This window comes from Ostrinia furnacalis, unplaced genomic scaffold, assembly GCF_004193835.3.
Source record: "Ostrinia furnacalis isolate ACB-3 unplaced genomic scaffold, ASM419383v2 OfSCF7055, whole genome shotgun sequence".
In the NCBI taxonomy this organism is placed as follows: domain Eukaryota; kingdom Metazoa; phylum Arthropoda; class Insecta; order Lepidoptera; family Crambidae; genus Ostrinia; species Ostrinia furnacalis.
The window spans coordinates 303003-327123 of record NW_021137294.1 but is presented as its reverse complement, the minus strand read 5'-3'; the positions used below and the strand labels follow the sequence as shown (position 1 = coordinate 327123).

Sequence of the window (24121 nt, the reverse complement as noted above, 5' to 3'; positions counted from 1 at the left end):
TTAAATCAGAAGTAAAAAAAACTACTGTCAGTGTCAATACTGTCAAATTTTGACAATAAAAGGAGNAAAAAAAATTTGACAATAAAATACACAAACAAATCGGTAAATGAGACGTACATGTGATTGGAAATTATTATAAAAATCTTGAACACCACCACAGCGAAATGAATCTTCTTCCAAAAAGCCACAAGGAGTTTAGTGAGAAAGATTATTGGAACAAGTTTTTCAAGAAGAGAGGCAATAAAGCTTTCGAGTGGTAGGTTACTTGGTCTTTCAGTTCTGTTTTGCCCTTTTTCAGCTTGTATTTTAAAGAATCCTCGTCAAACTTATGTATTTATTTATATTCTAGGTATGGAGAGTATATGGAACTCTGCTCACAGCTTCATAAGTACATTAAACCCAAAGATTCCATACTCATTACCGGGTGCGGCAACTCTAGCCTCAGTGCTGATTTATACGACGTAGGATACACTAACATTACCAACATAGACGTGTCTGAAGTTGTAATACGCCAGATGACGTCTATTAACGCCCACAGAACAAATATGAAGTTCCTGTGCATGGATGCAATGAAAACTACTTTCAGTGATGAAGAATTTAATGTTGTTCTTGATAAAGGAACTCTAGACGCTCTTATGCCGGACGATGGCGAAGAAACTCAGCAAGGAATAGACAAATACTTTTCAGAAATCAAAAGGGTTTTGAAGATTGGGGGCCGGTTTGTTTGTATATCACTTTTGCAGAGTCACATATTGAAAAAGTTACTGGATACATTCTGTGATAAATCTTGGATGTTCCGAGTGGTCCGATGCCATGAGGCAGAGGAGAAAAATGCAGAGAATGGCGATGGGACAACACTTCCAGTGTTTGTTGTTGTTGCTACTAAATTCAAGGCAATGCCACAGTTGGTGAGTATACCTTTTACATCATTTTGATTGTTCAATCTAATGTACAAAAGCCAGCTTTCAGTACTTGTTCTAGGTGTGGTTTTTACAAAAAAAATGTAGTCTGATGGGCCTTATATTGGACCTAATATGCAGTTGAAAGTTCCCCATAAGAAGTCCATAAGATGCTTTGAAAAGGTTTTTAACAAAATTATGATTTGAGTGACTAATGCCTGTTTTCACCATCAATCCCTAATTTTTAAGCGACCCCTATGGTGCCACATAACAGGCATTTTGTTGTCATAGGGGACACTTAAAAATTAGGGATTGATGGTGAAAACGGGCATAACTTCTCTACATCTGCCTACACCTTGTAAAACTTTTGATAATAAAGTAAATAACTCTCAATCATATTGAATAATAATACCATTTTTTTCCTTACTTGCAACCAGATATTAGAAGTGTGCCTGGCAGGTGACAAGATGCAGCGAGTGGCATCCCCAGACGAACTCTTTGGTTACATCAAATCTGCTCAAGACACTGCATTTGTCACCAATGGGTTAGCCAAGACCAGTTTGGATGAGGATAATGAGGTATGAAAAACAAATGCTTCAATTTATGAGTGAGAGAGAGATATCAAGTAGAGAAAGTTTATTTATTTTATTTAAGACATACTAAACAGGTTATAGTCATAATCTGAATTTCAAATACAAATTACTTTTATCTGGACTAGGTTATTACCCTAACTGTGCTGTGTACATACTTACTACATCAAAAAACTAAACAGCAGATGTTATTGCAGACTATTTATTTAGTAATTAGAATAGAATATGCCTAAAGAAATACTTAGTTGTGTTTTAATGGCTCAGGTATCCTTGGATCTGATGCAGCCAGGAGAGGACTCTCCTAGATACACCCTGTATATTGTGGACCAGAAGAAATCCCAGGCCATCAACAAGTATGCTGTTTTCATTGTACCACAGGGAAGGTAAGTGAAATCTACTTATCTGTTAGTCACTCTCTTCTGTCTATGGCTTCCACTCTGTGCATTTTGATAGCCTATTTCTGCTACTGCTATTGTATAAAGCTATGACATTGTAATATCACGTAAAATCGACGTATTACTTTTTGAGTGAAAAAGTTCCTAACCAAAATATATAATTTCAAACTTATGCAATTACAATATAATTTGTTTCTTAGTCATTTCACCAACACTATAAGATCGCCTGATTTTCATATTACTTTATATAAAAACTAAAAATTGCGAGGAGCTGACGCCAGATTTGCATAACTTTAATACAAGAAACAAAAATAAACTTGCCGTTCCAAATTTCAGACTGCAAAGATTGGGAATTCATTTATGGAGAAATGTATTAAATTATTTAATAAATTACCACAAACTGTTGTAGAACTACTCATTCATAATTTCAAAGCACATATTAAAAGTACCTTAATGAAAAAGGGCTACTATAAAGTCGACGATTATATAAAAGAAAAAAATGTTTGGGATGCGTAACTGCCTAGCTCGCATAAATATTTAAGTATAACTATGTATTTTGAAAACCTGTAAACCTTTGAAAAAGAGGCTGACAATAGTGTCTGAGTTTCTTGCGCTGCTTCTTCTCAGCACTGGCCCATTTATTGTCCTGAAGCAGAGGTAGGGTTAATCCCAACTAATATTATAAATGCGAAAGTAACTCTGTCTGTCTTTCTGTCTGTCTGTCTGTCTGTCTGTCTGTCTGTCTGTCTGTCTGTCTGTCTGTCTGTTACGCTTTCCCGCTTAAACCTCGCAACCGATTTTGATGAAATTTGGCATAGAGATAGTTTGAGTCCCGGGAAAGAACATAGGATAGTTTTTATCCCGGTTTTTGAAACAGGGACGCGCGCGATATAGTTTTTCTGTGACAGACAAAATTCCACGCGGGCGAAGCCGCGGGCGGAAAGCTAGTACCTAATAGAGATAAATGAGTTTTACTGAGTTTTTTTTACTTGCCATCTTACGGACGCAAACGGCAACCGCAGATCGTCAGATCGATCGCAGTTCATTGAAGTATTTCTTATTCAAGTTGACTGTTAAAAACTATTACGAATACAAAACGACGATGTACGCAATTTTTTCGGAAACAGTTGATTACGCGACCTTTTTTTTTGATGCGGAGGAAATGCTTTGCTCACCGTCACCACTGCCGAGGGACAAGGTGGTGTGTGCAACTCCCGGCGCCCTTAAAAGGACATGGTGTCTCGAGTATCCGGCCGTAGCCTTAGACTTCCACGATGATTAAACGACCTGCCTTCTCGAAAGTTTAAAACCTAAACAATATTATAGCAAAATATAAGTCACGTAGTCCACGTGATAAAAAAGATCAGGTACCTTAGTTCTAAATCTACAAAACTGCCCACACAGGTGAATGTTTATTTCGCACGTAACAAAAATACCAGCAATGCACGCAACTGTTAGACGGCCATTGAGGCGGTTATTTTCAACGCCAGTGTTTACAGTTGGCGCCCAACGGAACCGAGGAACTTGTGGAGTCACGCGCTGCGGTAAAATTAGACGGCAAAAAATATTATAATGCTGTTCTCGCTAATCGTAAACAATGTTATAATACACCTGTACACTATATTGGGCACTCTACAATCGCAAACTTTAGTGAAGAAATCGAGGAGAGATTTTAAGAAAAACGGAACTTTTTTCTTAAATATCCCTGACTGCAGGATTAAATGCGCGTACGCATTCCACTAACATTAACACTTGCTTGCCCTCCGGAAACCATGAAACTACGGATTACGGATTAATAATTATTTTCATCGAAATATGTAGTCTTAACCAGAGTGAGACCAAATATTTTTGCTTAGATGATGCTAAAATCAAGTCAGATATTTCTTGCCTTGACACAGCAATTGAGCGCCAAACGAAGGATCGCAGCTTCAATTCTCACCTGAGGCAGTCAATTACAATTCTAAGTTTTAAATATTTTCCTAGAAATCTGCACAATTTCGAAAGACTATAATTCAATGTGGGACATGTATAGTGAGGTTAATAAATAATCTAAAGGTCAGTCAGTCCAGTCTACGAGGCACCTAAGCAATAAACGTCACATTTAATCAGCAGCATCGCAGGCGTTCATCATCTCCTGTTATTTGGAGTTTGGAGTGATGCCGAGGCGAGGGCGGCTATGGCCCGAAAACTGCGTAACAGTGTGCCTCGTAGGACACGGGAACGGACGTGTAGTGAGGAAAAAATAAAAAATAGAATTCGTCACATTTCACTATAATTTGTTGGTGGTAAAACACCGCGTTGAGTTAAGACGTGCAATATTTGTATGAGAATCTAAGGAAATTGAAAAATCTTTATAATTTCACGTTTTAACAGTAACTAGAAGCTTCAGTTAGAGGTACGTATCTACGATTAAATAGTAGGTAAAAGCTTCCGCCTAACTTTTGCTATTTTAAGTAATAAAACAGATGAATTTTTTCCTGCTTTCGTATAGTTTTGAACTTCCAAAATTATGGAATCAACATTTTTCTTGAGGGCATCTTCAGCTATGTGTCCTACCTATTTTTTTCGAACAGATATTCTGTTAGCAAACATTTTCAATAAGGTGACGAATAGATTATAAGAAATAGGCTTATTGTCATATCATTTTCTCAAATTTCAATCAGTCGTCTTCTCACTAGGGGAAACTATTTAATTATTTCAGAAATATAATTCACATTTAATAACACCCGCTACAATGTGTGCACTAATTTCTCACATCTTAACACGGTTCGCACGCCACAAATCCAGAAACCACCCGGTTAACGGGTACATGACACTTAAATTATTAACCTGAAGCAATTGCAATTTCTCCTAGTACTTAATACTAAAATACGCAGTGTAATACACCCAGGTACTTACACGTTAAATTAATTCTTGTAACCGCAAAGAGGTCGCTCAATTCCTATTCTAACGAGGATTACGGATTGTCACAGTCGAAGGAAAGTTATTCGTACAGGCGGCACATCAGGCTATCCATTTTTGTAGCAAAATAACCCTTATTACAATTACTATACGATGCTATAACTTATAGCTTGATGTGAGGAGTTTGTACATATCTCAAGGGCGAGAATTAAGGCGAAAGCACAGCGTGTAATTTATGCTGCGTCCACGCAGCTTTCGCGTAAAATATTGTAACCAGATCTGGTAATATTCTGCTAAGTTTGCTTAGAGTTAGAGTACGCGCACACTTTGATACGATCTGCGATTCGGGCGGAATTCTATTGATAAAATCGAGGTGCTTTTAGTAAGATAGTGGTCGAATTGACTTACAACTTTACAGTGATTGTACGAGTAGTCTCCCAAACACATTGGGAAATTGAGTCTATAGTTTTTTGCTTTTTAGTGACTATTTATTGCGTAAGTTACCACTCAATGCTCATCAAATCTGAAAATCTGTCAGCAAATCTTTTATCTCGGGGATCTTACATTTTTTTCACTTAATTTTCAATCTGATCACTATGGATATATTCTACAGACAGCTCGGTGCGGCGTCAACCTTAATTAGCATTAAGTAATTGTTTTCTTTTTTAATTGTTTTGTCCAATACATCCAAGTATTGGTGCGGAAAATCTTTGTCTAACGTTGGTACTTTTATCAGCGTTACGCTTCAACTGATAAGATGGATCTGAAAAAATACAGAACCTTAGGATATAAGCGCTAAGGACTGCAGCTTAGTATTCAGTGTGTCAGTGCCCTTATACTAATACTTCCAACTGGCCAGCCTATCCTTAGGATCGGAATATCAGATGTTGCCAGCCTACGCGACGCAGGCGCAACAATGTTGACTATTGATTTCTAGCTTTTAGACTCGGCCTAGAAAGTGCCTTTAGTCAAACGAGTCCAGTATTTAGTCGTTTAATTTCGATCTACTCAGTTATGCTCCGTGAACCCACGAGTATAATTTCACTATCAATTCAAGTGGAAAGTTAGTTGGGTTACATTGTTAAGCATTTTAGATAACACAAATCAAAGATACCTGTAGCAAAACTACTTGTAAATAACCGTGTTTCTTTTCTTAAATTTAAAAATATCGGACGATTTTGTAAATCTGCTGCATTAATATGTGCCGCATTTCAGCTAATTTCTGTAGGGTTACAGGGATCAACCCTAAAATAATAGCGCTCACGCGCGTATAGTATTTTATTTGTGACCTAAGTGTATGACATGTTTATTTTATTTTTAAGCTTGTAAGCGCTTTGGTCCTGCTCTGTAAGCTTACAAGTGTTTTGCATTAATAAATAAATAGCGGGGGGAACGGGGTGGCACGCTAATTTATGCTTTGGTTAACGTATTACCTAAATATTATCGCCACAACAAATCTCAAAGCATTATTTTAATCATGTTCTATTTACGTCCCGAACTTTTACGTAAACTTATTTACACCGCTCCGCGATGACGGGTAGTTGTCATAATATCACGTACCCACGCCTCTGAAATATGAGCTGCTTTTTATCACCTCATCATTCATAGTGTTTATTTGAGAGGCATCTGTCCCGCGTCATAGCTACAGATGCAACGAACTGGACCGAGCCACACCCACCGGAGGTAAAAATAAACTGTAGTATTGTATTCGCACTGGTAGGCGAAAATGCAGTAGGCGCGTTGTATGTATCACATACCTACAAATATGTTGATTGTTGAGGTTTATCGAGGTCTTAACTTACATTAACTGTAAAATGTTTTGGTTCTACATCATCATCATCAGCCTATATCAGTCCTCAACTGTACATAGGCTTCCCTATACGCGCCATTTTACTATGCCCTCATCGCATCCAGCTTCGTCATAAACTCGACCAGTGGCGATCTCCGCCCAAAAATTCGTTTATCGTTAGGTTTTCTAAGTGTTCTAAAACTATCGGTAAGTGTTCTAAAACTAACAGTCTGTAGTTTTAGAACACTTATCATCAGAAAAACTTACTTATCACACGCTTTCTTAGGGTCACCTCCACTCAAGAACTCGTTAACGTGACATTATAGTTGTCATCAGGATAGAAAGGATCTAAGCTTCCATACTTGTTTATAGTAGTTTCTCTGGTCATAAAAGTTGAGGCTACCGTACACATCCATTTATGATACCAATCACCAACTCGGAACACAGACGGATCAACAAAAATATTATTGTAGCAGCAGCGACCAGAATACACGCAGCTGTTAATATTAGCAATGTTTTGATTTTATTTTTGGAATGTATAATGTTGGGGCGTGTCACTTCTACTTTTGCTTTACGGATATAGAGTTGTTTATTAGTTAAAAGTTAATTGAACGCTCAACAGACAGCTTAAAGCTTTTCTTATGATGATTTATTCTACAATTACCGTTTCGACCTACATAGCTACAGGATGAATACCAGTCGAGCTAGCTGCGCGCCTAGATTAACGTTTATTGAAGTATTTTATCGACTTTTTCTTGATAAGCACATTTGTCATCGATAAAATTTTATCTGATGAGAATATGATTTTATCACATTCAGTTTCTGAGTACTTAAAGTCTAGTAAGACAGCTATATTATTCGTGAAAATGTCATGTGTGACCTGTAATGAAATGAGGCCTTTTAGAGGGCAGAACTACGTATAATAAGGAAAATAGTAGAAGGTATTTTTAAAAAAAGCTCTGCCTTGGTTAATATATCTATTCGTGTCCTAAAGTCAAGGGGAACTGTGATTGTATCTTATTCTAATCTTAATAGGCGCACGTAAACGATTGACATATCTCCAGGACTGAGGCTGAGGCTTTCTAAGTTATTTGGAAGTGGTTATCATTACAAAAATTTCATATGGCATTTGACTATATGGCTAAGTACTAGATTCCTGGAAAATTGTTGCTGTACCTACCCTTGAAAAGGAAGCTGACAATAGTGACTGAGTTTCTTGCGCTGCTTCTTCTCAGCACTGGCCCATTTCATTTATTGTCCCGAATCAGTAGTAGTATTAATACTAGGACGTGTAAAAGTGCTTTTTGAAAGCCTATTTGCAAAAATAAATGAGTTTTATGTATAGTGGTCGCTTACTATGGGCCTCATAAGAAGGCTCAAGGTCACCCAAAGGGCGATGGAGCGGGCCATGCTTGAAGTTTCCCTGAGTGATCGAATCAGAAATGAGGAGATCCGCAGGAGAACCAAAGTGACCGACATAGCTCGCAGAATTGCTAAAACCAAGTGGCAGTGGGCGGGGCACATAGCTCGTAGAGACGATGACCGTTGGGGCAGAAAAGTTCTCGAGTGGCGACCACGGGCTGGAAGACGTAGCGTGGGCAGGCCTCCTACTAGGTGGAGCGACGATCTGGTAAAGGTCGCAGGAAGAGCCTGGATGCGGGCAGCGCAGGACCGTGCATTGTGGAAAACCTTGGAGGAGGCCTTTGTCCAGCAGTGGACGTCATTTGGCTGAAACGAACGAACGAACGATGTATAGTGAATCCATTCTGTACTTCCAGAGAATCCGAGTGGCTCTTCGGCACGCCGGCTGGTCGTCGGCAATTACAAGACTCGGCGCGCTTCGGACGCCTCGTGGTAGCGGTGCTCAGGCGGGGACACCACTTCGAGAGCCTCGACGCTGTCAAGGAGGAGCTCACGCATTCCGCGAAGATGCTTATACCGTATGGATTTACGGGACAGGTAAGAGTATTCCCACTTGCTGCTTACTTGGGAATATAGTTCCCATGATATTTTGCACTTTATTCCCTAGGCTTCTTAATCCTTCAAGCTCCGCGAATCTAGACACAATAGATAATCAATTGTTACGCGGTAGCCGGCTACCGCTTAGGGGCTGAGAGGTTAAGGTACAAAAACAATGAAAGAACTTGTTATTCCCGTTTGAGGACTGAAGGCAGTCTTCCACGAGATGTGTGGAAACGAGGGTCGTAGCTGGCATGGTCTTGCAAGCTTCAACCAAAGCGGAACGGAGCTGTGCTCAACCGTTTTTATGAAAGGTATGACCTTTAAGTAATAAAATTATATTGGTTGCTTAAAACACGTCTCGTTTCCTTTGGTCTCGTCTTCGCTTACTAAAGCTTTTTACTAAAAAACCGGCCCTAAATGAAAGACATCACTTGCACAAATACTTTGTATAACGTTCTACTTCTACTGACCGTGGATTTACCTTTCCAATATACCAAGTAAGATACTAGAACACAAATAATGAGGAACCAAATACTCACGTTATAAAATTCTACACTTACTCGTATACCTACCAACCTTAACAAACTACAAACCCGTGCATTTTTTTTACATTACAGTTATAAAGTCTGTTCGCCGAGAGTTGATAAAAAAAATTAAATATCAAGGTTCTAAACTCATTATAAATTGCGGCCCGCTAATTATTTTTGTCGATATAATGAAAAAGTTTGTAGATTATCATTATTATCTCTTTTAGATTTACGGGAATTATTCCGGTTAGGGCATACGTGGGAATACGGATCAAACACGTGGCGTCCATGTGTTGGATAAAAAGTATTTCATTATTATCAAGTGGCTTATAGTGTATCCCAATGCTGGGCAAAGCCCTACCCACTGTCATACCATTCATTTCGGTCTTATGTAAAATAAATCTATTCCGTTTCACACATTGCGGCCGCTGTCGTCAAGCGCCGCCGCCGGCCGGGGCGCTTGACGACAGCTGCGTAGCTCGTACCATGGTACTCAGTGCGCGTTGTGACAAACGACGCCCGCCATACAGAATACGATAATTAAGCGACAGTCGCTATTGCAAGGTATTTCATAATATTTATCAACTCTCGGCGAACAGACTTTAGTTGTTGCAATTCACGAAGGCGAGTGAGCTTTACATGTGTGGTGGCTCACTACTGTTCGTTTTTCAATAGTTTTGATAGACATTACACTATCGTTACGTGCATACACACGTACACACACAAGTAAAGCTCACTCACCTTCGTGAGTTGCAAGGACTATAAATTAATTTATACTTTTTAGTCAACAAAATCTCTCAATCGTTCCCAGATCCCGTTTCTCTCGCTCGGCAGCGAGGTGGGGCGGCGTGTTAAGGTCCACGAGGGCACGTCTCCCATCTCCGGGCCCTTTGTGGTCGAGGACGTGGACGTAGATGGGGAGACGCACCGCAGGCTGGTGTTCCTGGACAATCAGTTCTTGGTGCAGTCCGAGGCGAAGCTGAAGAGTGGTAAGTTGTTAACTAAGAAGGTTTTTGGGTTAAGTAATCATATCCGGAGTGTTAGCGTCATTTTTGGCTGACAATAGTATGAGCGGGCAATGCGATTTCATAGCAAACAACTGAAAAGCTTCTTTCGTCAATCGTTACAGTTGAGCAGGGGGCAAGTGTGAGTTTACGTCAAACGCATTCGATATCGACTGCTTAAAAAAGTGACATTAAATGTATGACGGATTGTACAGCGCCCCTAGCGGAAACTTTCAAGAACTAAAATCTTCATTTATTTAAACTCACACTACGCCCCCTGTTCCCGTATTGACACATTGACGCCGATAATATTATGTTGTTGTCCCGTAGTGGTGGTAGGATAAGCTATACAATTTGGGACGTGTCTAAGTGCCTTGAAAAGTCCCAAAATAATAAAAAACGGTTAGTCAGTGGCTAGTGAGTACATTGTAGGATGTAAACAAGGATAAAATTTTCCCGGAATCCTTTGTCATGCTTTTAAAATATTATCGCTATTTTTACTTGTTTTTACGAATGTTTTCGTGTTTACGCCACTTATAACAAAACATGTTTGTGCCAATGCTAAATAAATGGACAAAATGTCGAAAACGAAATTATGAATTTGCAACGCATAAAACCCTGTAATATTTATGTATGTATGTATGTGTCCGCGGTCGAGCGTGTCAAAAATATACAGTGCAATATTTTTTTCTCTTGTTGTTATTCAAGATTTTTAAACTACAATAACGTATAGATTGCTAGCACTTTAGATCTGTTATGTGGATTAATGTTATTCCAAATATAGTTTGTTCTACCACCTCTTCGGGACAACTTATCAGCTGGCGCTGTAAAGATGAAACACTGTTACTTATTTATACAGAAATTACCATTTACAAGATGGTAGCTAAGCAGGTAGTCCTGTAGTCTGACACGTACAGCCTTGAAAAAGAGGCTGACAATAGTGACTGAGTTTCTCATGCTGCTTCTTCTCAGCACTGGCTCATTTGTTGTCCTGAAGTAGTGGTGGGGTTCATACTGGGATGTGTTAAAGTGCTTTTTAAAACCCTACTTGCAAAAATAAAGAGTATTTTACTCCGTGACCATGGCGCTTGCAACAGTGCCGAAATATCGAAAACTCAAAATTAAGATATACAATGTGTCCGGGCTTGTAGTGATCAAACTTTAAGGGCATAATCTATGGACAATTTTATCGATGAAAGGAAGAGGTGAAAACTTAAAATTCAAAACTTAAATCCTTGTAATTTTGCGAGAAATGGGTCAAGCCCTAAATTTGAAGTATTTTCATCGATAAAATTGTCCATAGATTACGCCCTTAAAGTTTGATCACTACATGCCCGGACACACTGTATATCCCGTCAATAATAATAAGTATTTTTTACGAGTTCATCTAAAATTTCCTCATCTCCTTCCAGTGAAAAGGAAGAACAAGACGAAACTGGTAGTGGACTTCGGGCACATATCCCTATACCATTCATTCATGTGCGTGGGCGCGGCGCTGGCCCGGCGCGGGCGGGCGGCCGTGCTCGGGCTGGGCGGCGGCAGCCTGTGCATGTTCCTCAGGAAGTGCATAGACGACCTGAAGGTCAGTTCAGTTTATTAGTTATTTCAGCCAACAGCACTCCTCTGCCGGACGTAAGTCACCCCGTATTGGTCTTTTGGCTTGTGGTAAAGTCCGGTCGCCGAGCAGGTATAATTTCGTCCAATGACCCCAAGCTACCCATCCTTATCGCTCGCGCGTAATTATATTGCTGTCGCGAATGTGCGACGCGCACCCGCAGTGAGTGTGCGAGCGCGACAACAATATATTTACGCGCGAGCGAAATTATATGTGCTCGGCGACCGGATTTTAGCTACCATCATCTTATATCATCTGTCCATATAACACCAATGTTAACAGCATTTTTGAATTGGCAATTGAAGGTAAAGTAGCCAGTTCCTTTGTAGTTGAAGAATAAATTCCTGCCTATTCCATCGGCCTGATCATCATTTCCATCAGGTAAGACGAAGCTGTTGTATTTCTGCTATTGGAGACAGGGTAAGTTCCTCTATGGTTAAAGATTCTGGGCAACCCTGGCTTCCCTTCCATCGGCCTGATCATCGTTTCCATCAGGTAACCAACATGATGCAATAAACATTTATGACTATGACTATGACTATGACTATAAGATGACACTGGTAGTGAACTTCGGGCACATATCCTTATACCATTCATTCATGTGCGTGGGCGCGGCGCTGGCCCGGCGCGGGCGGGCGGCCGTGCTCGGGCTGGGCGGCGGCAGCCTGTGCATGTTCCTCAGGAAGTGCATAGACGACCTGAAGGTCAGTTCAGTTTATTAGTTATTTCAGCCAACAGCACTCCTCTGCCGGACGTAAGCTACCCCATAGATTGGTCTTTTGGTTTGTGGTAAAGTCCGGTCGCCGAGCACGTAGAATTTCGTCCAATGACCTCAAGCTACCTATCCTTATCGCTCGCTTAACATCAAACTCCTACGTTGTTTGCGGTTCCAATTACAGTTTAACTTTCCCCTGGGACAAACTTGACCTTCACTGGTTGGGTTTTTATTGGCGGTCAAGCTGTAGATCCTGGCTACACAGGAGTTGCAGCGGTAGGAACGAGTTGTGGGAATAGTTCCGTAATGATAACAGCATTGCATTTTGGCAATTGGGAGATAAGACCACTTTCTCTGTAGTTGAAGATTCCAGGCGAAACTCCTCCGTTCCATCAGTCTGATCTTCACTTTCCTTCAGGTTAGGTGCTGATCAACGAGCTTCGCTGTGTCGCTCCAATAAGTCAGAAATAGATTTTCAACTGTAGTTGATCAGCTGTATTTTAAAAAATCATAAAAATATAGCGTTTTAAAGCTATTTTTTCTAATTCCAGGTGACCGCTGTAGAGCTGGACCCGGCGATGTTGGAAGTAGCGCGCGAGCACTTCGAGCTGAAGCTGGATGAGCAGTTCGACGTGCAGATCAAAGACGGCGTGGACTTCCTCAGGGAAGAAGCACAGGCTGGTAAGAATATTGCACCTTTTATTCATTTATTATGTACTAGCTTTCCGCCCGCGGCTTCGCCCGCCTGGAATTTTGTCTGTCACAGAAAAACTTTATCGCGCGCGTCCCTGTTTCAAAAACCGGAATATCAACTATCCTTTGTCCTTTCTCGGGATTCAAACTATCTCTATGCCAATTTTCATCAAAATCGGTTCAGTGGTTTAGGCGTGAAAGCAAGACAGACAGAGTTACTTTTGCATTTATAATATTAGTATAGATTCTGGTAAAAAAAGAATTTTAATTTTAACTGAGCGGCGTTGACTAGGGTAAATTCAGATTCTCACTCCACCCCACAAGACATTAACAATTTATTAACCCACTTGTTACGGAATTCACTTTTTCTATCACTTACCTTAAATCAGTCATGATAAATTTATCTCAAAACAATCGCTCCAAAACTTTATAGTTATTTACGTCAGTGTACTTATAAGACTTGGACAGTACTGCGACACACCTCATCTTTCAAATGTTGCACATAAAAATCGTTTACACTACCCACATTAGTAAAAATATTTATGTAAAAAGTAGCGTTCTTTTAAAAGAACGCTNTTTGATATCATCATTTTATTTTATTTAATTTTCATACAAAATAAATTTTATAAAATCCGATTTGTATGAAAATTAAAATAATAAAAATGAAGATATCAATTTTCTGACTTCACCATACCATTTATATGCCCATGTTAACATGGGCTAGTGTTGGCTCATATACCCATTTATTTACCTAACATCCTGTATATGTATCATATACCTACAAATATGTTGATTTTTGAGGTTTAACGAGGTCTTAACTTACCTACATTAACTATAAAATGTTTTGGTTCTACATCATCATCATCAGCCTATATCAGTCCTCAACTGTACATAGGCTTTCCTATACGCGCCATTTTACTATGCCCTCATCGCATCCAGCTTCGTCATAAACTCGACCAGTGGCGATCTCCGCCCAAAAATTCGTTTATCGTTAGGTTTTCTGATGATAAGACTTATCATCAGAAAAACTTACTTATCACACGCTTTCTTAGGGTCACCTCCACTCAAGAACTCGTTAACGTGACATTATAGTTGTCATCAGGATAGAAAGGATCTAAGCTTCCATACTTGTTTATCGTAGTTTCTCTGGTCATAAAAGTTGAGGCTACCGTACACATCCATTTATATTATGATACCAATCACCAACTCGGACCACAGACGGATCAACAAAAATATTATTGTAGCAGCAGCGACCAAAATACACGCAGCTGTTAATATTAGCAATGTTTTGATTTTATTTTTGGAATGTATAATGTTGGGGCGTGTCACTTCTACTTTTACTTTAGAGATATACTTAGACCTGTTTATTAGTTAAAAGTTAATTGTGCAAATAGCTTAGAAACTTTAGGATCGGCTTCAGCTTCAGGACGAATGCCAGATGCGGATAGGATCTTATCATAATAACGCTTTGCTATTCAGAGCCTGCACACTCCATTGTTGAGCGAATCTGTCTAGATCAATCTTCTAACCTGCGAAGAAATAACGATTTTTAGAGGGGAATCTACTCATTAAATTAATTAGTACTTTTGTAATGGCGTGTTCTGACGAAAATAGTATGTCTCGACCTCTACCTCGGCTAAGATATCGGTTCGTTACTGAAGCAAGAAGAACCAAAGACGACCATATTCTTTAATCTTGATTGGTGATGATATCTAAAGATCAATGAAGTTCTGGAAAATAGTTGCTGTATAATCCACCACTACTTCCAGAGAATCCGAGTGGCTCTTCGGCACGCCGGCCGGTCGTCGGCAACTACAAGACTCGGCGCGCTTCGGACGCCTCGTGGTAGCGGTTCTCAGGCGGGGACACCACTTCGAAAGCCTCGACGCTGTCAAGGAGGAGCTCACGCATTCCGCGAAGATGCTTATACCGTATGGATTTACGGGACAGGTAAGAGTATTCCCACTTGCTGCTTACTTGGGAATATAGTTCCCATGATATTTTGCACTTTATTCCCTAGGCTTCTTAATTCTTCAAGCTCCGCGAATCTAGACACAATAGATAATCAATTGTTACGCGGTAGCCGGCTACCGCTTAGGGGCTGAGAGATTAAGGTACAAAAACAATGAAAGAACTTGTTATTCCCGTTTGAGGACTGAAGGCAGTCTTCCACGAGATGTGTGGAAACGAGGGTCGTAGCTGGCATGGTCTTGCAAGCTTCAACCAAAGCGGAACGCAGCTGTGCTCAACCGTTTTTATGAAAGGTATGACGTTTACGTAACAAAATTCTATTGGCTGCTTAAAACACGTCTCTTTTCCTTTGGTCTCGTCTTCGTTTTGGCGGAAAATAGACCCTTAATAAATGTCATTAAATAAGAGCATCACTCGCAAAATACTTATAATAATAATAATGTTCCTGACCATGGATTAACCTTTCCAATTTACCGTAGATTGTGAAACAAATTATATTATAGAACCAAATCATCACATCATAAATTGAAAACAAATAATGAGGAACCAAATACTCACATTATAAATCTACACACTTGTACCAATCTTAACCGCCCGTACAATTCTTTACATTCATCATCATCATCATCATCTCAGCCATAGGACGTCCACTGCTGAACATAGGCCTCCCCCAATGCTTTCCATGTTGCCCGGTTGGTAGCGGCCTGCGTCCAGCGCCTTCCTGCTACCTTTATGATGTCGTCGGTCCACCTTGTGGGCGGACGTCCCACGCTGCGTTTTCCATTACATAACAAATTATTGATTTATACTTTTTTGTCAACCAAATCTCTCAATCGTTCCCAGATCCCGTTTCTCTCGCTCGGCAGCGAGGTGGGGCGGCGTGTTAAGGTCCACGAGGGCACGTCTCCTATCTCCGGGCCCTTTGTGGTCGAGGACGTGGACGTAGATGGGGAGACGCACCGCAGGCTGGTGTTCCTGGACAATCAGTTCTTGGTGCAGTCTGAGGCGAAGCTGAAGAGTGGTGAGTTTTTAACTTAGAAGGTTTTTGGGTTAAGTAATAACCCAAAAACCTTCTATCGCTCATCATCCTATTTGGCAGACAATAGTATGAGCAGGCAATGCGATTTCATAGCAAATAACTCAAAAGCTTCTTACGTCAATCGTTACAGTTGAGCAGGGGGCAAGTGTGAGTATACGTCAAACGCATTCGATATCGACTGCTTAAAAAAGTGACATTAAATGAATGACGGATTGTACAGCGCACCTAGCGGAAACTTTCAAGAACTAAAATCTTCGTTTATTTTTTTACACTATGTCGCCGATATGTTGTTGTCCCATAGTGGTGGTAGGATAAGCTATACAATTTGGGACGTGTCTAAGTGCCTTGAAAAGTCCCAAAATAATAAAAAATGGTTAGTCAGTGGCTAGTGAGTACATTGTAGGATGTAAACAAGGATAAAATTTTCCCGGAATCCTTTGTAATGCTTTTAAAATATTATCGCTATTTTTACTTGTTTTTACGAATGTTTTCGTGTTTACGCCACTTATAACAAAACATGTTTGTGCCAATGCTAAATAAATGGACAAAATGTCGAAAACAAAATTATGAATTTGCAACGCATAAAACCCTGTAATATTTATGTATGTATGTGTCCGCAGTCGACCGTGTCAAAAATATACAGTGCAATATTTTTTTCACATGTTGTTATTCAAGATTTTTAAACTACAAAGATTAACTAAAGTGCAAGACTTTAGATCTGTTATGTGGATTAATGTTATTCCAAATATAGTTTGTTCTACCACCTCTTCGGGACATCTTATCAGCTGGCGCTGTAAAGATGAAACACTGTTACTTATTTATACAGAAAATACCATTTACAAGATGGTAGGTAAGCAGGTAGTCCTGTAGTTTGACACGTACCCACAGCCTTGAAAAAGAGACTGACAATGGTGACTGAGTTTCTTATGCTAATTCTTCTCAGCACTGTCCCATTTATTGTCCCGAAGCAGTGCTAGGGTTAATACTGGGACGTGTAAAGTGATTTTTAACACTTTCCTATACAATGAACTGCTACAGCAGTCATAACATTTAGAGTATGCGCACACCGTTGATTTTTAGTTGGCCGATAGTTGTGCCCGATTTTAATTTGTATGAAGAATCGGCCAAATTGAATTGAATTGAATTGAATCGGCGTAGTGTGCGCACTCCCATACATGCCCATACTGATCAACTGCCCGACTAAACTATCGGCCGACGAAAAATCAACGGTGTGCGCCTACTCTTAAACATCTATTGTGTCTGGGTTACTGTCCGCGAAAGTGTAAGCCTATTTGCAAAAACAAAAAGAGTTTTTTACGAGTTCATCTAAAACTTCCTCATCACCTTCCAGTGAAAAGGAAGAACAAGACGAAACTAGTGGTGGACTTCGGGCACATATCCCTATACCATTCATTCATGTGCGTGGGCGCGGCGCTGGCCCGGCGCGGGCGGGCGGCCGTGCTCGGGCTGGGCGGCGGCAGCCTGTGCATGTTCCTCAGGAAGTGCATAGATGACCTGAAGGTTAGTTCACCATTCAGCCATCAGTCTTCTAATGAACGTAAACCTCAAGCAATTTGGTCTTTTGGTTTGTAGATTTTCCCCCCAGTCTCGAGGTCCCAGCGTGTGATAGACTCTTTGTATTATACATGGTGTTTTGTAAATCATTTTTCTTACAAAGCGCCTCCTTTCCATTTGACGCTCCCATTAAGACTGCCAGCCGTGGCAGACACCCTGTTTTGCCTAGCCTGACTAAAGTCCGGTCGCCGAGCAGGTATAATTTCGTCCAATGACCCCAAGCTACCCATCCTTATCGCTCGCGCGTAATTATATTGCTGTCGCGAATGTGTGCCGGGCGGCCGTGGAGAGTGTGCGAGCTGCGAGAACTTGTTCAAAGTGTGCTTGACAGCCACGGACCTACGATTTTCCCCCCAGACTCGGGGTCCCAGCGTATGGTAGACTCTATGTATGATACCTAGCCTGACTAGCTACCATCATCTTATATCTGTCACCATAACAATGTTAACAGCATTGCATTTCGACAATTGAAGATAGGGCCAGTTCCTCTATGGTTGAAGATTCCGGGCAATCCACGCTTCCCTTCCATCAGCCTGATCATCAGGTAAGTCGAAGCTAGTGGTGGACTTCGGGCACATATCTCTATACCATTCATTTATGTGCGTGGGCGCGGCGCTGGCCCGGCGCGGGCGGGCGGCCGTGCTCGGGCTGGGCGGCGGCAGCCTGTGCATGTTCCTCAGGAAGTGCATAGACGACCTGAAGGTCAGTTCAGTTTATTAGTTATTTCAGCCAACAGCACTCCTCTGCCGGACGGAAGTCACCCCGTATTGGTCTTTTGGTTTGTGGTAAAGTCAGATCGCCGAGCACGTAGAATTTCGTCCAATGACCTTGTCGTTCGCGCGTAATTATATTGCTGTCGCGACTGTGTGACGGGTGCCCGCAGTGAGTGTGCGAGCGCGACAGCAATGTAATTACGCGCGAGCGATAAGGGTGGGTAGCTTGAGGTCATTGGACGAAATTATATCTGATCAGCAACCGGACTTTAGTCAGGCCAGGCATACCTGGCCTCTAGATCCATAGATCTAGTGGGTGCGAACCAGAGTGTCTACCACGGGCGGCAGTCTTAAGGGGAGCGTAGACGACCTGAAGGTTAGTTGACCTTTCCAGCCAATGGCAGTCCTCTACAGGATGTAAGCCTATGATTGGTCTTTCGGTTTATAGTAAGACTTTTCTAAAGGTACCTAGCAGTTACGGATCTACGAGTCATCTAAGATTAGTCATCATCATCATCATTTCAGCCACATGACGTCCACTGCTGAACATAGGCCTCCCCCAATGACTTCCACATCGCACGGTTGGTAGCGGCCTGCATCCAGCGCCTTCCTGCGCCGACCTTTATGATGTCGTCTGCCCATCTTGTGGGTAGACGTACCACGCTGCGCTTTCCGTACGTGGCCTCCACTCCAGAACCTTGCTTGACAAGATATCATCATCATACTTTCAACCAATGCCAGTGAGCTATACAGGGTGTTAGGTAAATGGGTATATGAGCCGACACTAGCCCATGTTAACATGGTCATATAAATAGTATGGTGAAGTCAGAAAATTGATATCTTCATTTTAATTATTTTAATTTTCATACACATCGGATTTTATAAAATTTATTTTGTATGAAAATAAAAAAAATGATGATATCAAATTTCTGACTTCACCATACCATATAAATGACCATGTTAACATGGGCTAGTGTCGGCTCATATACCCATTTACCTAACACCCTGTATAGTTGAATGATGGTAGCGCCCCATGTCAATGAGTTTGGTGGGATAGTTCAGTGTAGGTCATCTATAACAGCATTATTGCATAACAGCATTATAGCAATTTTTATCTGTATCGTTTCTAATTCCAGGTGACCGCTGTAGAACTAGACCCGGCGATGTTGGAGGTAGCTCGCGAGCACTTCGAGCTGAAGCTGGATGAGCAGTTCGATGTGCAGATCAAGGATGGCGTGGACTTCCTCAGGGAAGAAGCACAGGCTGGTAAGACTTCGTCTTCTTCTTTTATTGTGGTAACGACTTGCTTTTGAGAACCACGATTTCGCCAATGTCTTGAATAAGTTGTAATGGATCTGCAAAATCATTTATAAAATTCTGTTGTTATAAAGGGTAACGTTAGCGCCACTGGTATAAGCTCGTTTCGCTCGACAGTGGCGCCAACTAGTGAGCGCTAATAAATAAATAATAAATATCCTTGGACATTTTACACTGCGCCGCTAGTCCCAAACTAAGCAAAGCTTGTACTATGGGTAGTATGGGTACTAGACAACGGATATAAACATACTTAAATACTTTTTTTTTGTAAATACATACATATTATACATAGAAAACACCCAGACCCGTCACAGAAATTAAAATTGATCATTCCAATTTCTGCCCGATCGGGAATCGAACCCGGGGCTTCTCGGCATAGTAGTCCGTTCTGAACCACTACACCAAACGGCCGACTTAATACGATAGGAGGGAGGGGGGATTATGTCAATCGCCAGTAGCGCAACTACGTCATAAAAATAAGGTATCATTGCGCTAATTCAATCGTTAAAAAACTGATAACTCTAAATGGAAATATACTGACTACATAATTTTACATAAAGTACCAATCAAAATGTTCATTCGTAAATTGAAAATGATGTATCGATGTCAGATTTTATTATTTTTTTAAATTTTACGCTGTAATCGCCTTTCCGTGCACAATAACTATTCCAAAGCGTAATTGATAGATTTGGGTTTCGAGTACCTCGTTAATATTGTGTCCTAGTACTTACTTCCTTCGCCTCGTGATTCCAGGCCACAAGTTCGAGACGGTGATGTTCGATATGGACAGCAAGGACCGAGCCTTGGGCCTGTCGTGCCCGCCGCCGCAGTTTCTGCACAACCAAGTGTTGGATGACGTCAAGGCGATACTTACGGATGACGGTAATTACCTATTAATGTTTTATCAGCATTCGCTCCATCACCACTTAGCTTTGGTAATGGGGATCTTCACTGCCAATTTATTCTGCCAGGTAGTGCATTGTCCGTCACTTAAGAGTAATAATAGTCACACGCTGTCACATTTCTTTTCAGCACTGCATCAATGCATGTGCAAGGCAGACATAAGAACATAAATTAGTTATCTTGTGTTTCTTTTACTTTGTTTGACGGATGTTTAGTTGGTACATAGTTATTTCTCAAACTAAATAATAAAATAGGTATGTACCTACCTAAATTCTACAGCAAAATTCCAGTGTCACATAGGTACTGTCTATCTAGATAGCAAAAAGATTGACTAGTAATTTGTGGAGATTGGTTACTTTTTACAGAAAAACATTGAATAGGTTTTAAGTTTATTACACAAACATTTTCGAACGGGATTCGAACCCGCAAACCATATTCACTGAGAATAAAAGTAAAGCACTAGACAGTTTTCAATATCTTATTCCTTGTATGTATTTTCTTGATTCTTACATTATATCTGACGATTCAAAACCTTACCATTCCAGGCCACTTCATCCTCAACTTAGTGTGCCGAGACACAGTACTGCAAGCGTCCATTCTTGACACCATCAAAACCCACTTCAAGCATGTAGCCACCGTAAAATTGTATGAAGAAGTGAACGAGATTGTATTCGCCTCAAATGGGACTGCATACTCGAATGAATCCTTTGAGGAAGCCATCAAGAGTATAAACCAGGCAGCGAGACAGAAGGGCCTTGTCAAAGTGAGATGTGTGGACTTGAAAGACTTTATGCAGTCTACTAATATTATTTCATAGTGATAGTAGAATAGTTATTGATAAGATTTATTTATAAGCTGTGGATATTTTGTTAACTTTAAAGTTATTTTTGTATTTTACTATATTGAGGTTGTCAGACATATTTTAGTAATATGTGTATATTTTATTATCTGTGCCTACAGACAATGTAATTATTCGTTTCCGATTCGATATTGGTATTGCTTCGATTCGTCAAAATTCATAAAAAAAAGGTAAAATATAACTTCGCGAATCGAAATTTTGCATTGTGTAGGAGACTCAAAGCTCAGATTTGTTGATGTTGCAATATTTTATGCCATTCTAGTTCGCAGTGAATGAAATCTTTTGTTTAGATTCTAAGGTATAGATCGAAATACCTATTGATTGAAACTATACCCTAATAATAGGCGATTTGTAAACAATAGGTCGTTCGAACAATTGTCAACTTCCTCAGACCATGAAAATGAAACAACAGAAATAAAATCAATGCATTTAATGCCGTTTCTTTGTTTTCCAAACGCTCTGCGACTAGTCCTGCCCTTCGGCGCGCCTCACACTCCGCGTCAAAGCAAACACTCCGCGTAAAATTAACAACATGCTAACATTAGGCTTCCTAATTTATCACAATTGGCACCTATTGAGGTCTATAATAATTAATTAATATATTATACAATAATTTAAAACAGTACATTAATATTCGCAAGGAAATAAATTACAATAGCCGGTCGCTCGATGCGTAAGCGATTAATTAGACACACATTATTAATATAATAAAAGTCCTCAAAATACTTTGCGCAGTATGTTTTTAAGGCTTTTCTTTTTCCGACTGCCGCCACTCTCACTGTCCTGTTGTCCGTTTTGTGATATCTCTGTTGATTCCGACCAGAGACTACCAGTTGGTGACTCTGAGGCAGCCTTCTTGCCCATTTTCCCGTTGAAAATTGGCTCCAGATTCTTCACGACAGGACTGGGGGTGCTCCTAGTGCTCTGTCTGCTCAGAGTCCTCAGGAAGGCGGGAGACGACAGCCGTCTCGTCTTCATGGTCTTAGTCTTCAGATTGTTGAAGAAGGACCCGTTAGATTTGGGAAGCTCCCTCTTAGGCGGACTGGTTTCTGTGTCCTCATTGAACTCTTTGGTTCTGACACCGGTGCAAAGAATTCCTCCTCGTCTAATGGTATGGGGTTTTCTTGTAGTTTGCCGATGCTGTCTTGTCGGCTCCAGCCCGCGTTGGATTCGACCTCAGTGTTCCTGTGAATGATGGACGTTTTCCGTCGTCTGTTGTTCTTTTTCGGCAGCTGCCATTCGCCGTCGTCTTCATCTTTGCTCATCTCCTCAGCCGATTGCCTTGCAATAACTAACGCCTCCTCACTAGGCCGTCTTTTCTTGGCTGATGGGGTTTCATGGCCGCTGACTCCTTCCACGGATTTTCTCCTGAACTTTTCCTGCTTCTTTTTGGACTTCTTCGTGATGGGTATAAGTACAGTATCAGGCCGCCGTCTTTTGGAGACGTAGTAGAAGGCTGCGCCGACTATTATTAGCTGGAAGACGAGGAATTTGAAGAAGGTCATGTTGCCGAACCAGCTGTCCCGTTCCTCCATTAACGTCTTCATGGCACCCGCTACTTGCGAGAGTTGTTCTTGCAAGTGGGTCATCTGGTCTAAGTACTTTTGCTCGCGCTCGTTGCTCTTGCGCCGTTCCTCGGTCATCTGCTGAACTGTTTTCTCGAAGGTCTTCTGCATTTCTTCCACCTGCTTCTTGTACCGCCTGCTGAGCTCTTCGAGGTATTGCCCCGAAAGAGACATGTTTCTCTCTAGTGTCTGAAAAAAGGAAGAAAAAATATTTTAATGATTTCGTCAAACTTATTTTGCTTTTGGATTTGGACTCAAATTACATATTTTGCTTCAGAAAATGAGGGATGATCCAATCATACAATTAAGAAAGTTGCATAAATGCGTCAAAGGAATCTTGGTTATTAGTGAATAATTATAATTAACTAACGGTTATCAAAATAGCTCATTAGCACAAATTCCACTGTTCACAATATGTACACATAACTATGCATATTGTACATCTAAAAAACTTTCACTATTCCAATATCTGTATTGGTCTTCTTAGTTTCTAATATTTATGCAACTACTAAGATGTTTTACAACGCAAACTCATACAAGTATTAATTGCATTCCTGTGTAAACACTGTTTTGGCACAAGTAATTTTCACCTCTTGTACTACCGATAAACTTGAAATAAAATCCAATCACTGGTGCAAAAATGATAGTAAGTAAATAAATCTATATTCTGGCCATATTCTAAGACATGTATTACTCAAATTAGTCAAGTTACATGAATAAAACAAGGAAAATATAGTTGTAAAGGAGTTTGCCGAAATTCATAGTTAATCTGAATTTCAAGGTAACTTTTAATAGTATAAATTAAGGCTGGGTTGTATCATGTGACCATAACAATCGTCAAAAATCCGTCAAACTTTATACAAAAAGCAATGGTTATCGTTATAGTTACGGTTAGGCCCAGAACACATGGTGAAACGCAATTGCAACGAAACTGCAACTTCTAGTTACTTTTGAGTTGCATCCATTCGACCATTTCAAACCGGTTTCAAACTGGTCGCGTCATGTGTGGTCTCTCAACGGAATCTATGGCAGAAACTTGGATGCATCTCAAAAGTAACTAGAAGTTGCAGTTTCGTTGCAATTACGTTT

General features: G+C 40.6%; 2 protein-coding genes across 4 annotated transcripts in view; one reads left to right on the top strand and one right to left on the bottom strand.

Moving 5' to 3' along the window:
• Positions 1 to 86: 86 nt before the first annotated feature.
• Positions 87 to 21900, top strand: LOC114363273 (eEF1A lysine and N-terminal methyltransferase homolog). Of its 3 annotated transcripts, none has more exons than XM_028318955.1 (10): positions 87 to 256; positions 350 to 908; positions 1337 to 1477; positions 1754 to 1872; positions 8353 to 8533; positions 9875 to 10052; positions 17452 to 17621; positions 19525 to 19654; positions 20459 to 20587; positions 21154 to 21900. In XM_028318955.1, the coding sequence occupies exons 1-10, from the start codon at positions 165 to 167 to the stop codon at positions 21423 to 21425; spliced, it is 1971 nt and encodes a 656-aa protein (XP_028174756.1). In that variant the 5' UTR covers positions 87 to 164; the 3' UTR covers positions 21426 to 21900. The 3 variants fall into 3 exon arrangements, with proteins under 3 accessions (XP_028174756.1, XP_028174755.1, XP_028174754.1); XM_028318954.1 differs by lacking the exons at positions 8353 to 8533; positions 9875 to 10052 and adding exons at positions 14860 to 15040; positions 15905 to 16082 and having other exon boundaries at positions 21154 to 21891; XM_028318953.1 differs by lacking the exons at positions 17452 to 17621; positions 19525 to 19654 and adding exons at positions 11480 to 11649; positions 12949 to 13078 and having other exon boundaries at positions 21154 to 21891.
• LOC114363272 (SUN domain-containing ossification factor) overlaps positions 21883 to 24121 on the bottom strand; it is an 84068-nt gene continuing 81829 nt past the window's right edge. Inside the window, 2 exon segments of the mRNA XM_028318952.1 lie at positions 21883 to 22534; positions 22537 to 23221. Coding sequence (XP_028174753.1) covers positions 22185 to 22534; positions 22537 to 23221 — 1035 coding nt within the window. The 3' untranslated portion in view covers positions 21883 to 22184.

Excerpts from the sequence above, each read along its gene's own strand:
- LOC114363273 (XM_028318955.1), top strand. The coding sequence starts at position 165 with ATGAATCTTCTTCCAAAAAGCCACAAGGAGTTTAGTGAGAAAGATTAT. Across the intron at positions 10,053-17,451 it reads CGAGGCGAAGCTGAAGAGTG|TGAAAAGGAAGAACAAGACG; the intron begins GTAAGTTGTTAA and ends ATCACCTTCCAG. Across the intron at positions 17,622-19,524 it reads AGTGCATAGATGACCTGAAG|GTGACCGCTGTAGAACTAGA; the intron begins GTTAGTTCACCA and ends TTCTAATTCCAG.